The 14468-nt window shown below is 33.5% G+C and overlaps 1 protein-coding gene across 2 annotated transcripts in view; it reads left to right on the top strand.

Annotated features, from left to right (window-relative positions):
- LOC141561334 (amine oxidase [flavin-containing] A-like) overlaps positions 1-14468 on the top strand; it is a 99904-nt gene that overhangs the window by 81688 nt on the left and 3748 nt on the right. For both annotated transcript variants that reach the window (XM_074300809.1, XM_074300810.1), the window contains 7 exons: positions 899-1048; positions 1388-1547; positions 2180-2276; positions 5392-5445; positions 10490-10547; positions 11978-12075; positions 13147-13258. In XM_074300809.1, the coding sequence (XP_074156910.1) occupies positions 899-1048; positions 1388-1547; positions 2180-2276; positions 5392-5445; positions 10490-10547; positions 11978-12075; positions 13147-13258 (729 nt within the window). The remainder of the gene's footprint in view (positions 1-898; positions 1049-1387; positions 1548-2179; positions 2277-5391; positions 5446-10489; positions 10548-11977; positions 12076-13146; positions 13259-14468) is intronic.

Raw genomic sequence — 14468 nt, 5'->3', positions numbered from 1 at the left:
AAAAAATCAGATGCAGTTCCCTTTAGGTTACCATATTAGTAAAACTTTCATCTCAGGTTATTATGTATATAGAACACTGGACCCCCTCATCAGGAGGTTAAGTAGTATAGTCCTATCTTAGATATTTAGTAGCTATGTGACTTAGAGCAAATCATTTAACTTCTCAGCCTCAGTTCCCTCATCTAAAAAAAATGGGGATGATCACGATATTTTCTGTAAATACTTTTCACTTAAGGCAATAGTGTACTGAAAGAGTTCTTTCTCTATTAATGTTTTTTTCATTGTTTTGTCATGCAAATAAAATTAAATCAGAAGAGACTTGAGGGAAAGGACAAGTATATATAAGGCCTATTGCATGCCAGGCATTGGGCCAAGTGTTTCACAATTCTAATTTGATTCTCATAACAAGTGACACGTAGGTGCTGTTTATCCCCATTCTACAGTTGAGGAAACTGAGGCAGGCAATGGTTAAATGACTTAATAGGGACACACAGCTAGTATATTTCTGAGAACAGATTTAGACTCAGTTCTTCATGAGTCCATGTACCACTTAATTCTTGCCTTCCTGCAAATGATATTAATCCAGATAGATGTTGGAAAAAGTTAACTGTTTCTAACCAGATGAGTCATCTAGACAACTAATTGTCACTAAAGACATAAAACATCAAAAAAATTCCCTTATGCCTATGTCTTAGTAGATGGTTTTCATGAATAATTATGGGTAAATATATTCATTTCCATGGTATCCATATTTGTGGTGATTTATTTCTTTGAAAAAGCCTTTAGTCATAGAGTGAAACATTCCATAGAGGTAGCTACACCAACCAAAGTATTTTTAATATGTATGTTTTGACTTTTTTCCTTTTATTTTCTTTCCCATCTCTCTTGCCTCTCTTAGGAAAGGAAGTTTATTGGTGGCTCAGGTCAAGTTAGTGAAAAGATCATGGAACTTCTTGGAGAACGAGTGAAATTGGAGAAGCCTGTATGCTCTATTGATCAGACAGGTGATAATGTCATTGTGGAGACAACAACCCATGACAAATATGAGGTAATTTCATTCAAACAAAAGGAATATATTTAATGGGTGATGCAGCTTTAAAATAAAATTAATAAGCTTTCTAAAACATCTTTGCAACTTTCTTTACTGTTTAATTGATACTACATTGTATCTTTTTCATCATTTCCATTAGTACCTGTCATTATTCTTTCTTGTTTATGTTTTATTTTCACCAGTAGTCTTATTTTAGACGTTAGTACTTCCTGCTCTCTATTAATTGAAAATTAATTCATTGAATTGAATTGAAAATTAAAAAATGTAAATGATTGTTTCTACCTTTTCACAAAAGGCTGCAGTCATGGTTAAGTTGATGTCATATGTGTGTTTTAGTGCAGATATGTAATCAGTGCCATACCTCCAATCTTGACTTGCAAGATCCACTTTCAACCAGAACTTCCATCAGAAAGAAACCAGTTAATTCAGCGTCTTCCAATGGGGGCCATCATTAAATGTGTGATGTATTACAAGGAAGCCTTTTGGAAAAAGAAGAGTAGGTTGCTTTTATTCATAATATAACTCAAATTAAATTGAATACTACATTGTGCTAAGAGCCAATGTATACACTGGACATAATATTTTTTTTAATTCATATAAAGGATCAAAATAAACTAGCTCCCTTGATTTCATGAAGGAATCCCATTAATAACTACAGTGTCCTACATACATGTAGAGGTTACTTAATAAATGTTTATTGAATAAATTGAAATGAATTATGAAATAAAAGGTTGAGAGTGTCATCAATCTTTTCAGAACTAGTAAAGTAAAACAATCTTGTTTCAAATCTAGTATTTAGGTTTGAAATAGATTTCTTGATTAAGTTTTCTTCCCCATTCTTTTACCAATAGACCAACATGGAGAATATACTAGTGCTCTAGAACTGTGACATTGTTCATGGCATACATTGGACAGGAATGTTTCTGAACAAGGAGAAAAAATATTTTTCCTCCTTAGGGCAGAACTTTTCCATGAAGTCTGGGATTTGTACTTAAGAGATTAAGTTGCAGGTTTAAGAAAATCAGACTTTACTATGTCTTTAGCAAATTATGATTATGTGTAATTATTCAGAACATGTCCATTTCTGGTCATTTGCCATCATTGTATTTTATTTTTCTTTCCAATAAGATTATTGTGGCTGCATACTCATTGAAGATGATGAATCTCCAATTTCAATCACCTTGGATGACAGCAAACCAGATGGATCTGTACCTGCCATAATGGGGTAATAGAGAATTTAAAATGTTTTATTTTTAGAATTAGAAAACTTTGTTGAGAAGTTTTATTTATTATGAAATACAATTAATAATACAAAGCTCAATTTGCAAAGGAAAACTTAGGACTTTAGAATTACTTCATTTTAATTCCACAAACATTTATTAAGTGCATACTGCAAGCTAGGCATTGTGCTAGGACCTAGGGACACAAAAACAAAGACAAATCAAAGTAGATTTATACAAAGGAATTTGTTGAGGGAGAACAATATCAACTGGGTGTGGGATGTAAATCAGAAAAGGTCTTATATATTATAGGAGGTGGCATTTGAGATGAACTTTAATGGATCTAGAAATTCATAAAGAGGCAGAGGTGGAGTTAGGAACATTTCAGGGATGAAGGCGGAAAATGGAATATCACATTTGGGGAGGATAGGCTAGTTTGGTTGGATGATTCTGCAGAGTGCAGAAAGGGGAAGTACTAGAGAATCATTCAAAAAAGGTAGGTTAATGCTAAATTAAAAAGAGCTTAAATTCAAAACAGAGGAGTTTCTCATTGATTCTGGTGGTAATAGAGAGTCTCTGTAGTTTATTATTCAGGGAAAATAGACATATACTTAAAGAATGTCAGTTTTGCAACCATGTGTAGAGAAGATGGATTGGGGGAGACTAGCAGAAAATGACCAATTTGGAGACTATTATAAAAATGCAGGAGAGATAGAGAGATCCTGAACAAGGCTACTGACTGTGTAACTAGAAAGGAGTAGATGTGGAAATAACAAGATTTGACTGTTGATTGGATTTAGGCAGTTAAGGGGAAAAACCCAAAGGAGTTTATATTTGATCTTAGAAGAAATATGAATCCATTAGAGTTTAGATAATGGGGGAGATGGCATGGTGAGAAATTCACTTAGGAATTAGAAATCTTCACTTAGAAAATTCATTAGGAAAATTGCTTTAGTAAAATCATGTTGTTAGCTGTGGGGAGGATGAATTGTAGCAATGACAAGAAGCAGGGAGATCAATTAAGAAGCTGTACAATAGAGGAATGGTGATGAGAGACCTGCAATAAGATAATGGTTATATGGGTATAAAGAAAGGGGTAAATAAAAGTCATTTTATAAATAGAAAGTACAAGATATGGCAGTTATCTGGATATATGGAGTGATTAAGAGGGGACCGTTAAGTATGACATTGAGATTGCAGACCTGAGAGACTGTAAATAGGAAGGTGCTGGGGGAAAGATAATGAGTTATATTTTGAACATACTGAGCTTGAAATATTTATGGGACATTCTATTCCACACATCCAGAAGGCAACTAGTAATGTGAACTGGATCTCACATGGAAGACTAAGACTAAGTATGAAGATCTGTATAGAGATGCTAATTGAGCTTAACATGGTAGCAAATGAGGTTGTGAAGTGAAAGTATAGAAAGGAAAGAATATACCCAGGATAGAGTCTTGGGAAGCACCCACAATTAGTGAACATGACATGGATGTTAATCAAAAGATCCAGAAGTCATCAGACAAGCAAGAGGGAGCAACAATAAATAATGATGTCATAAAACTCTGCCAAGAAGAGAGTATTCACAAATTTAGGATAATCCACATTGTCAGATGTTTAAGAGAGGCCAATCAGGTAGGATAAAGACTGAGAAAAGGGATTGGTCATTGGTCACCTGCAAGGAATAACTTTAATCGAGTAACAGGATCAAAAGCTATATTACAGAGGATTTAGAAGAGAGGGAAAGAGGGGAAGTAAAGACATGGAGATATTGGACTTTTTGATCATTCAGGAATCAGTATAGGACCTTTTCACACAAAGTATTGATTTTTCTTGTATTGGGATTTCTAGTAAAAAATAATTTCTAATAAAAATAAAGGGAAATTAGGATTCTGTTATTTTTTTCCTACTTGTTAATGTTAATTGTGCAGTTTCCAGAAAAAAAAGTGTATATTTTGTACTGATACGTATTCTTGGATAAAGTTGCCCAATAGAGGAGGTGAGGAATATTTGTCCTTCCTTTTGCACTGAGTGTATGTAACACAACACAACACACAGCAGCTTCAGATTAGAGACTCTAGCCTGAGGAGGAAGGGAAATACTGATTGAAATTAAGCTGGGAAATGGATAGCTCTCCATATAATAGTGTGGAGCCTCTAAGATTTACCTTGTTTCAGGCTCTCAAAGGCTTATTTTTCTGTACACCAAAAGTATTTATGTAGAAGGAGCCTGCTTGTGACATCATATAATCAAGATCACATCTTCTATATCAGCCAGATAATCCTTCAAGGATCAAAGGGTTCAGTTTTTGTTTGTTTGTTTTTGCCAGGTCCCTCAGAGATACATAAGATAGAGGTGGATTTAGAAATTAAAGATGAAAGCTTCATGGACTCCAAGAGCTCTTTATTTAGTTGAGTTCTGGCTGTGATGTTTTCTATTTGTCACTAACAACTCTGGACCTAAATTCCTCATCTCTAAAATGAAAGGGTCAGACTTTATGGCTCATAGCATCCCTTCCAACTCTGAATCAGTGATTCTACCTAGAATCATAGTGGTTTGTCTGAGTGTTCCAAAACTTCCATGAAATTATTAAAAGTGAAATGAGCAGAACTAATTGTATACAGTAACAGCAATATTTTTTTAAAATAATGACTAGGTAAGTAAGCCAATTTTGACTGTTATGTCCTTATAAAGGACATAAAAAAGATATTCTTGGAATTCAGAGAAAGAACTGATAAATAGAGGTATATTTATATATGCAAAATACATACTTACATTTATGTGTAAATATGTATATATACATATATATGTGTATATGCATATATGCACACATATATACACACAGCAGTTGGTGTCTAAGGTCATCTTAGATCAGAGGGTAAAGGAAGAAAGAAAGGAAGGGAAGAAAAAAATTTATGAGATAGCTTTATTATTTATTTAAAAAGGAATACCAAGTTGTACATGTTAGTTTTGCAGTTTCATATGCAGACATCCTTTTATTGTAAACATCTTATAAAATATTATATTAATTATTATAATATAAAATATATAAATATAAATGTTATAGAGCTGCTTGTTTTATCCACATATTAAACATTTAATAATTTTTTTTCTTAACAGGTTTATCCTTGCCAGGAAGGCTCATCAACTTGCTGTCATTAGTAAAGAGCTAAGGTAAGAGTTGAATTTTAAAAAATCTATTAAAACAAGGCATTGGTTGCATTTTGTTATTCAGATCTGTGAAAGAGAATCCCCCCTTTTAGATGACTCCCTCTAATTCCACAAATCAGCAACTGTTCTATGATTTAAAGTAATGAGAAGTGCTATGACACTCACTAAAATATGGGAGAACTAGATGCATGTCTTTTCTCTGATAAATACTGGTTGTGTGACCTTGAGCAAATCATTTCTTAAAATGTCAACTTCATTTTAACTGGGTTAGTTTGGAGAGTTTCCATGATAAAAATGATGAATAAATCATGAACTGACTCTTAAAGTTAGAAGAGAATACCTTAGAAAACATCTAATGCAAACTTCTCAGTACAGAAATGTCCTCTAATGTAGACTATAAGATTGAGAAGCAGAGTAATGAAAGGGGAACTTAAAATTGACAGATTCAGTCTTATCTATTCCAAATAATCAGTTGCTGTAGGAAAAACATCTCAATCCTGTTAGTTTCAGTTTCCTCATCTTTAAAATGGCAATGGTAATACTTATACTACTTACCTCAAAGACTTGTGAGAAAAGTACTTTGTAACCATTAATTCACTATAGAAATATGCTTTGTAATGTGTATTTTTGTAAGCAAGTGCACCCATTGCCATTCAAATCTGTATGGGTATCTAGTCAAACATTATGAGTGATTGTTTTAGTTGTTGACCAATTTAAGGTTTTCTTGAATGATTTGCCATTTCCCAGCTCATTGTACAGCTGAGGAAACTAAAGCATACAGAGTCAAATGACTTGCCCAGTCTCACACAGCTAAGAAGTGTGTGAGGCCAGATTTGAACTCATTAGGGTATCTTCCTGACTCCAGACCCTGCTTTCAAACCACTAGGTGGACAGGGACCTAGTTGTCCATTTACAACTGATTATCATACATAAATTATAACTTTATGTCTAAAACCATACATTAACTTTGAAAGAGTAGATTTGTCCAAGTAAGGAAGTTGATTTTGAAAATTTCAATTAATAAAAATATAATTTTGAAGAGAACTAATAGGAATTAAAGTGTCTAATTAAACTTTGACTTGAAATTATTATAATGAACTTAGTCATAGAAGAGGTTTTGGAAAGGACTTGCAAGAGATATAGGCTTTAAGAAGGTTGTTTTTGATAAGCTATAAAATAATGAAAAGCTGTAGTAATGATTTTCCTTTCTGGCAGTGAGTTGTTTATTTTACTTAAGTCAGAAGTTTGATGGTATAAAATGGCTCTAATATAAATAATTATCTGAACTTACATAGTTTCTAGAAGATTAGCTTATTTGAAAATGATTTTTGTAAATGTAAGCCAAACAATATCTAATAATTAGTTACATCCACAGATGTTTTCAATTAGAAAGCTGGTTCTTTACTTTAAAAAATGTCTTGAATGTCCTAGGACAAAACATTCTCAGTGCTTTTCCTTAAAAGGTAAAAATAACAGACTTTAAAGCTTCAAGATGCAAATAACTTTAGAAAAAGAAGTTGGTTTACCTGCAGTTTCCTGAGACACATGTCTGACCATGTCACTTCCTGACTCAAAATCCCCAGTAGCTCCCTATTACCTCAGTATATAATATACATATTATATGCATGTACATGACAGAACATTTACAGGACATAAATGCCTTTGCTTTCCAGTCTGGCCCTAACCCACCATTCTGACTTTATCAACATTACTCCATTTATACACATTTCATTTTTAGTAGACTTGGCTCACTTAGTGTTCTGTCTAAATGGGTCTCCGTATCCAAACACTGTCTTTCCTCTGTACTTGGAGAACATTCTTTCTTCAGTGCTCCCTTGCTTGTCCAGTGTTCAGCTCAGGCACCACCTTCCACAGGAAGCTGTTCTGAATCCTCCAAGATATTGGTGATGATCTGTCGCCTCTTTACTTCATATGTCTAACCTGTAAGTGTTTGGAGGGTCTACGGGAGACCAAGCAGAACTCAGAAAGGCTTTGGGTCCATGTTGTATGAAGATTGGCTGCAACCATCAGGCTATTTTGAATATCTTACTGAAGAGGAGGATATTTGGAAGTTAGAGTGAGTGGCAAAGTGAGTGTCAGTGATAAAGATGAAGAAGAGCTCATTCTAATTAGGGAATACACTATGCATAGGGCTAGAAAATTGATTTTGACATTCAGGAAACATCTGTTCTTTTTTCTTTCTCATTTAGAACAAAATAAACAGTTTTACTTTATACAAGGGTGGTAGTAAACATTTAATTGTTTTTACAATATGCCTACTCTTTTCAAGTGTTCATGGGACATCTAGGATTCTTGTATGTAACCCTTAAAACTTTAAATAAATTGTTTTGATTAAAGAAGGTTGAGTTGCACAGTGACATCTGATCAGTATCTAATGTGATTCACTTTTTTTTGGATTTCTGTCCATATTCCTTTTTTACATTATTATAATCATTGGGCATATTTTCATGTTGAGTCAATTTAACTCTACATCAGTTAACACAGAACTTTGTGTGTTACTCTGAATTCATGTTAATTTATTTTTTGTAGTTTTTGCCTTTTCATCTTTTTTAATAGATTTTTACTTTCAAAATATATGCAGTTTTCAACATTTACCTTTGAAAAACCTTGTGTTCCAAATTGTTTCTCCCTCCTCTCCTCCCACCCCCTCTCTTAGACAGCAAATAATCCAATATATGTTAAATATATTCAGTTCTTCTAGACGTATTTCCACATTTATCACACTGCACAAGAAAAATCAAATCAAATATGAAAAAAATGAGAAGGAAAACAAAGCAAGCAACCAACCACCAAAAGAGAAATACTATGCTGTGATCCACATTCATTCCCCATAATCCTCTCTCTGGATGCAGATGTCTTTCTTCATCACAAGTTCATTGGAATTGGCCTAAATAATTTCATTGCCAATAAGAGCTACGTTCATCAGAGTTGATCATCACATAATCTTGTTGTTAATGTGTACATTGTTCTCCTAGTTCTGTTCATTTCACTTAGCATCAGTCATGTAAGTCTCTCTAGGACTTTATGAGATCCTCCTACTGATTGTTTCTTACAGAACAATAATATTCCATAACATTCATATACTATATCTTATTCAGCCATTCCCCAACTGATGAGCATCTACAGTTTCCATTTTCTTGCCACTACAAAAAGGGCTGCTTTTATAGCTTTTTACATGGATCCTCATGATCTCTTTGAGATATACCCTCAATAGAGACACTGCTAGATCAAAGGGTATGAATAGTTTAATAGCCCTTTGGGCACAGTTCTATTATTTTTGTGATCAAATCTCCCCTGCAAACAAACATTTTTTTTTCCTACCTTGACCTCAAATCTAGGCATGAGTTAAAAATATTTATTACCTGCATACTAATTTAATTGTATTTTCAATATTATATTTATTAGCATAAAATCTTCCTGAAAGTAGAGATATTTATTTCTCTCCCTTAATACCTGACTTATTAGTCTACAAGTAATAAGTCCATAATAAATTTTTGTCCTGTTGAATTGGGCAGATCATTTAAGTCTGTGACTTATTTTTTTCATAACTATTTTCAAAGGAAAAAGTCCCTTCTTGCTGAAATATTCTATGATTCAGACTTTTTCTGAGCTCTGAGAATGTTGTATAGTAGGAAAATTTTCATAAAATGCTATGATTTGTGCTTGAGGGGTGATTCTGAGACCTTACTTTTTTTTCAACAAGACAGAAGGAACAGAATTGGTACTGTAGCTTCATGATTTTTGAATTGTGACTTGTGAAATTAACGGTTAAATAAGTAATTCCCTTAAGAAACAAATCTCCACAGCTCTTGTGATTTCAAATCCCTGCCTGATGTTTTATGCCATTTCTCAGGGATATTCTCTGTCTCTCTGTCTCTCTCCTTCCCTCTCCCTCCCTCTTTCTCTCTCTCTCTCCCTCTCTTCTCATATATCCTTCCTTCCTTTCTTTTCCCCCTTAAACCTTCTGTAATACACTATTGGAATCTGTTTTATAAGTTTGTATCTCATAATTTTAAATTCTACTCCTGTCTCACAAGGATATTTTACGTACTTTATGCCCAAGCCAGAGTTTGGAGAATAGGAGGAAACTCATTGAAGATAATACTGTCACCATTCATCACTCTAACATTCCTATAGCCCCATACAGAGAAAGCCAATAGAACTCATAGAACTCACTCTTCCAGATCCCTTAAGAGTGTACATGGCCTTCTTCACATACCATTAGGTACTCAAAGGAAGGGATAATTCTTGAAATCTTAATGTGATATTTTTAGGACAAGTAATAAGATATTCTACATTATTTAACAATATAAATTATGGAAATTGGCACACCTAGAGATAGTCTAGATTGAAAATATAAATAAGTTTAAGAATAATTAAATTTGTGATAGATCCATAATGGATTCTAAAGGGAATCTAGAGAAAATGGACATATGAGCTTTAATACCTTGAAGTGACATTGTCGCAATTGGCTTTATAACCCTGGACAAACTTTCCTTTGTATGTACCTCAAAACAGAATCCTAGATTGTGAGTTAAAATAATGGTTTGGCTAAGTCTGTTATTTATTATACATTAGAAATACTAATCAAATATTAATTAAACCTTATATATTTATTATTTCAGACAAGAATGAAAGATAATCTCATTATAAACTATACAACTTCAATAACTTTTAGGGCATATAACTCCTTGTCCAGAAAAGTGACTTAGAATCAATACTTGAACTTTCTTGTGGTTTTCTCTACTGTCTAAAGTTAATAATGTTTTATAGGTTAATATTGAAGTCAGTAATGCAGAAAGAAAAAGCCCAAGGCCTAAGTATCATCAAATTAAATGAGAATTTTCAGTATCATGCAGTAGTTTTAATTATAATATTTTAATTTAATAATTAGCTGTCCATTAAATGCAGATTTGGATGCTTTTGAATATATAATATATATATATATATTTATATATATGAATTACTGCTTCGATTCTGTAACTAAGTTATTAGAGTTTAAAGTTTATCTGTATGTCTCTTTCAGGAAGAGGAAAATCTGTGAACTATATGCAAAAGTGTTGGGGTCACAAGAAGCTTTGCAAGTAAGCAATTATCTTCAAATGGTTATACTGTTCTCCTTGATTTAGTTGCTAAAACAATGCAAATGTTAATTTCCCAGTAAGTTTATGAGAATTAATTGAAAGGGGTTTGTTTTAAGTTTGAAGATTTGTGTTAGCAATTAAATTAAATTTTAAAAATTAAAGTTTTCAAGTGCTAAAAGTGTCCAATTCATTAAAGCTTTAATTGGATACATGCCCATTGATTCTTTAAACTTCAGCACTTTTAGTTATTGATGCAAAGGATAGGTAGTTTAGTGGTTCCAAGAGGAGAAAGTTGTTTTTTCACCTAGTTCTTAATTCTACATTATTTTCTTACATGCATTTGATTATCACTTCTTCCCAATGAACAGTGTTACTGTAGTTACCAAGATTCACAATGTAGATGTCATATTTATCTCTTCAAACTCTGTCACACCCATCTCTAATCTCTTGTCAAGTTCTCTTGATTATACTTTTTCAACATGTTTCACATATGCCCCCTCTTCTCCTTTCTTATTTCTCTAATATAATCAGCTCAAAAGATACATAAGATTATCCCTGCTTTTTTCTATAAAAAATTTTAAATATGGGATGATCACTCCCTTCCAAGATTACCTTCAGCAAAATTAGTTCCTCCTCTAATAGTGAGAAGCAGATCCAGAAGAATAATTTCCTTTTTATGGCTTCTCTGCTTTTCAAAAGATGAAATCATCCTTGAGGCAAGCCAAAACAATCATTTAATTTCTCTTCTTTTGGCAGAGAGATATACAGATGATTAAAATCACTTCTCACTATTATAATCACATTTCTCTGTTGTCAGTATTTGATTTGTTTCTGGAACTCCTAAGCTGTTCAGTCCTTCTGCCTAGATTTTCTGTATTGTATATTACAATGATACCATCAAGTCTGTTGACCCAAATGCCACCCCATTCCCAAATACTTTCTTTCTCTGATTTCTTCATATTGGAAAAGCTTCTTGATCCATACCCCAATTCTCCTGACTCTCTTCTACATACATATGCTTTTTTAGAATTGCTATTTTGAATAAGATATGTCCTTTAAAATACTCTTCTTGTCATTCCTAACACACACACACACACACACACACACACACACACACACACACACACAGAGAGAGAAATAGCTATAAAATTAAATTTATTGCTATCTAAATATAAATTCACATCTTCTAATACTGAGTCTATAATATCATCTTACTAAGACTACAGTATGTGTAAAACTTAAATATTCATTCTTCTTTCATCTAGTATATAGTAGATCTAGATCCTTATCATTGGATAATACAAAATATTGTAGTGGGTTTTGTTGTTCTTGCTATTGGGAATAGATTCTTTGTTTTCCTTCATTTCACTTTTCAGTGAAATGTTTTCAGCTTTGTTTTCACTTTGTATCATTTCCTATGAATCTTATAGCCACTTCATTATGAGGAGAAGAACTGGTGTGAAGATCAATACTCTGGAGGCTGCTACACAGCCTACTTCCCTCCAGGGACCATGACTCAGTATGGAAGGTACAAATAAACTACTTTTCTTTTAGAAAAGCCAAAGGGTTAACTTCTGAATAGATAAAATAAAGACAAAAGTAGAAAGTCAATCAAAGACCTTATGATTTTAGTGAACCAGCAATATGTAAATCTTTAAATGTCTGGTTACCAATTTTTATCTCGTTTTATAAAACAATCAAGGTACAGTCAAATACTAGTTTTCTTGTTTTTTATTGGGAAATAGGTATCCAACTGAAGATGAAACAAATAATTTTTTCATAAAATTAAAATGATATACAATCAAATAACTTGTGAACAGAACCATCACAGCAGCAAAATAACCCAAGATGACAAAATATTAACTTCAGGGAGGACAGCCAGTCAGCAAAAGAACTATAAGAAGTCAAGGAATATAGGAAAGCAAGAGAGCCTCAAGAAAAGAGAAGAAAGTAGTTGAATTCCTACTTTGCCCATCCTTCTTATTTATTCTCTTAGCCAAGAAACCTTTTCACATGCAAAATATTTTGCCTGCCCATAGTTACCATGAGATGACCTTTGATTTAATAGAATACCAGTAGTCACTTCCTTTGCCAAAGTTGTCACCTTAACTTTCTTATTTCCCCCTTCATGTTTCCTATATTCACCTCAATATCTTTTATTACTTTTCCCTTCTTCACCACAAACCTTGACAATAGGGCATTTTAAAGAGATTGTCATCTTAAAAAGAGGGAAAACCCTTTATTATTGATTGTTATAAAGAGTTCCTTATTGGCACAAAACATCCATGATTTGGTCTAAGAATTAAGAGAAGAAATTTATCTCACTAAAATAATACTTGTTGAAAAGAAATAAATTCATTTTTTAAAATTTCTATAACACATTTATGACTATTCATGGAGTGAGTTTTGTCTCTAGCTGCTTAATAATTTGATCTTTGCCTGATTAAGTGCTTTCATTTCTAGCTGAAAACCAGGAAATTTGTTTTTGTTCGTTTGTTTTTAATAATTGACCATATCCCCCTATCTTCATTGTAAATGCATTACTTGGCTCTTGTAATCTACCCAGGATACTCTTTGATTTTTCATATTCACTTTGAAGGGTTATCCGTCAGCCAGTTGACAGGATTTATTTTGCTGGGACAGAGACAGCAACTTCTTGGAGTGGATACATGGAAGGAGCAGTGGAAGCTGGAGAAAGAGCAGCTAGAGAGGTACGTTCTGGACAAAGTAGAATAATGGATTTTAAATAATTCTAATGTTAGTTTACATATCATACATAGCATTTGTTAATTTATAAGATACTTTCCTTAAAACAGCCTGTTGTGCATATCTTGTATGGCTATTTCCCAAATGAGAAAACTGAGGTGCAGAGAGTTTGTGACTCACCCAAAATCACAGAAATAGGTAAATCAAAGAAACAGGATTCAAACTCAGGTCCCCATTTCTACTTTTCACCATTATATTTATGCAGTTTTTGAGTAGAGAAAGGACATGGGTAGAGTAAATTATCTTTGAGAGAAAGAGGAATCTCTCTTCTCCATAACCCAGAAAGAAGGAGAAAATGGATTATGGCATAGAGAGGTTTTATTGTATAGAAGTAATTGACAGAGGAAGTTTTATGTTGCCTTAATCTTTCAGTGAAATAGGAAATAAAAGTTGCCTATTTGGAGAAATGAAATGGATTTAAAATGTAGATATTGGTTTGAAAGAATAGAAAGTTTTTAGGATGTCTGTGTGAAGTGGACATGTGTGAGATGTTGTTCTGATGGGGATGATAGCCCCTTTAAGATTCCTTGTCTGATCTCCAACTTCCTTTGTGACTGACCTTTGATTTACAAGATCTGGTCAAAACCACCCTTTTGTGTTCCATGGGGAGAGATTCGTATTTGAGCTGGTTTGGGCTGTACCCAGCCCCCATCAGATCTGAGCTGGCTTGGATTTTCTCAACCTCCAACTATCTGCTCAAGTTTCCCCAAAACAGTTTCTTCCTTTTCTGAAAAGCCCGCCAAGAATTTGCCTACTATTTGCCTACTGACCTATGCTTCTTAAAGCAAATAAAGGAGTCAAGGCGGAATCATCCCTTGGCAGAGAGTTGAAAGATGCCAGCAACCATGCACAGACTCTCTGTCCCGCTGTTTCTGGTGTATTTCTTCCTCTATGTAATGCCTTTTACTAACCAGACTTTAACCTTGTTTCCAAACCCTGCAATAAACCTTTTTTATCAATCTAGGTTTTTGGGCCTATAAATTCATTTACAGGGGACTCTCGCCACCGCTAGACCTCATTTAACTGTGTATCCTTGCGCCAAATCCAAAGGGGTTGCAGGGGAGCTCCATTTGACTCCCTGTACCCCAATCCTGCCACTAGACCTCAATTAATCCTAATTTAATGAGGTATAGACCTCATTATTAGGTATATACC

Source organism: Sminthopsis crassicaudata, chromosome 3 (assembly GCF_048593235.1).
Source record: "Sminthopsis crassicaudata isolate SCR6 chromosome 3, ASM4859323v1, whole genome shotgun sequence".
NCBI lineage: Eukaryota > Metazoa > Chordata > Mammalia > Dasyuromorphia > Dasyuridae > Sminthopsis > Sminthopsis crassicaudata.
The sequence above is the reverse complement of the archived record's forward strand: the minus strand, read 5'-3'. Positions and strand labels throughout refer to the sequence as shown.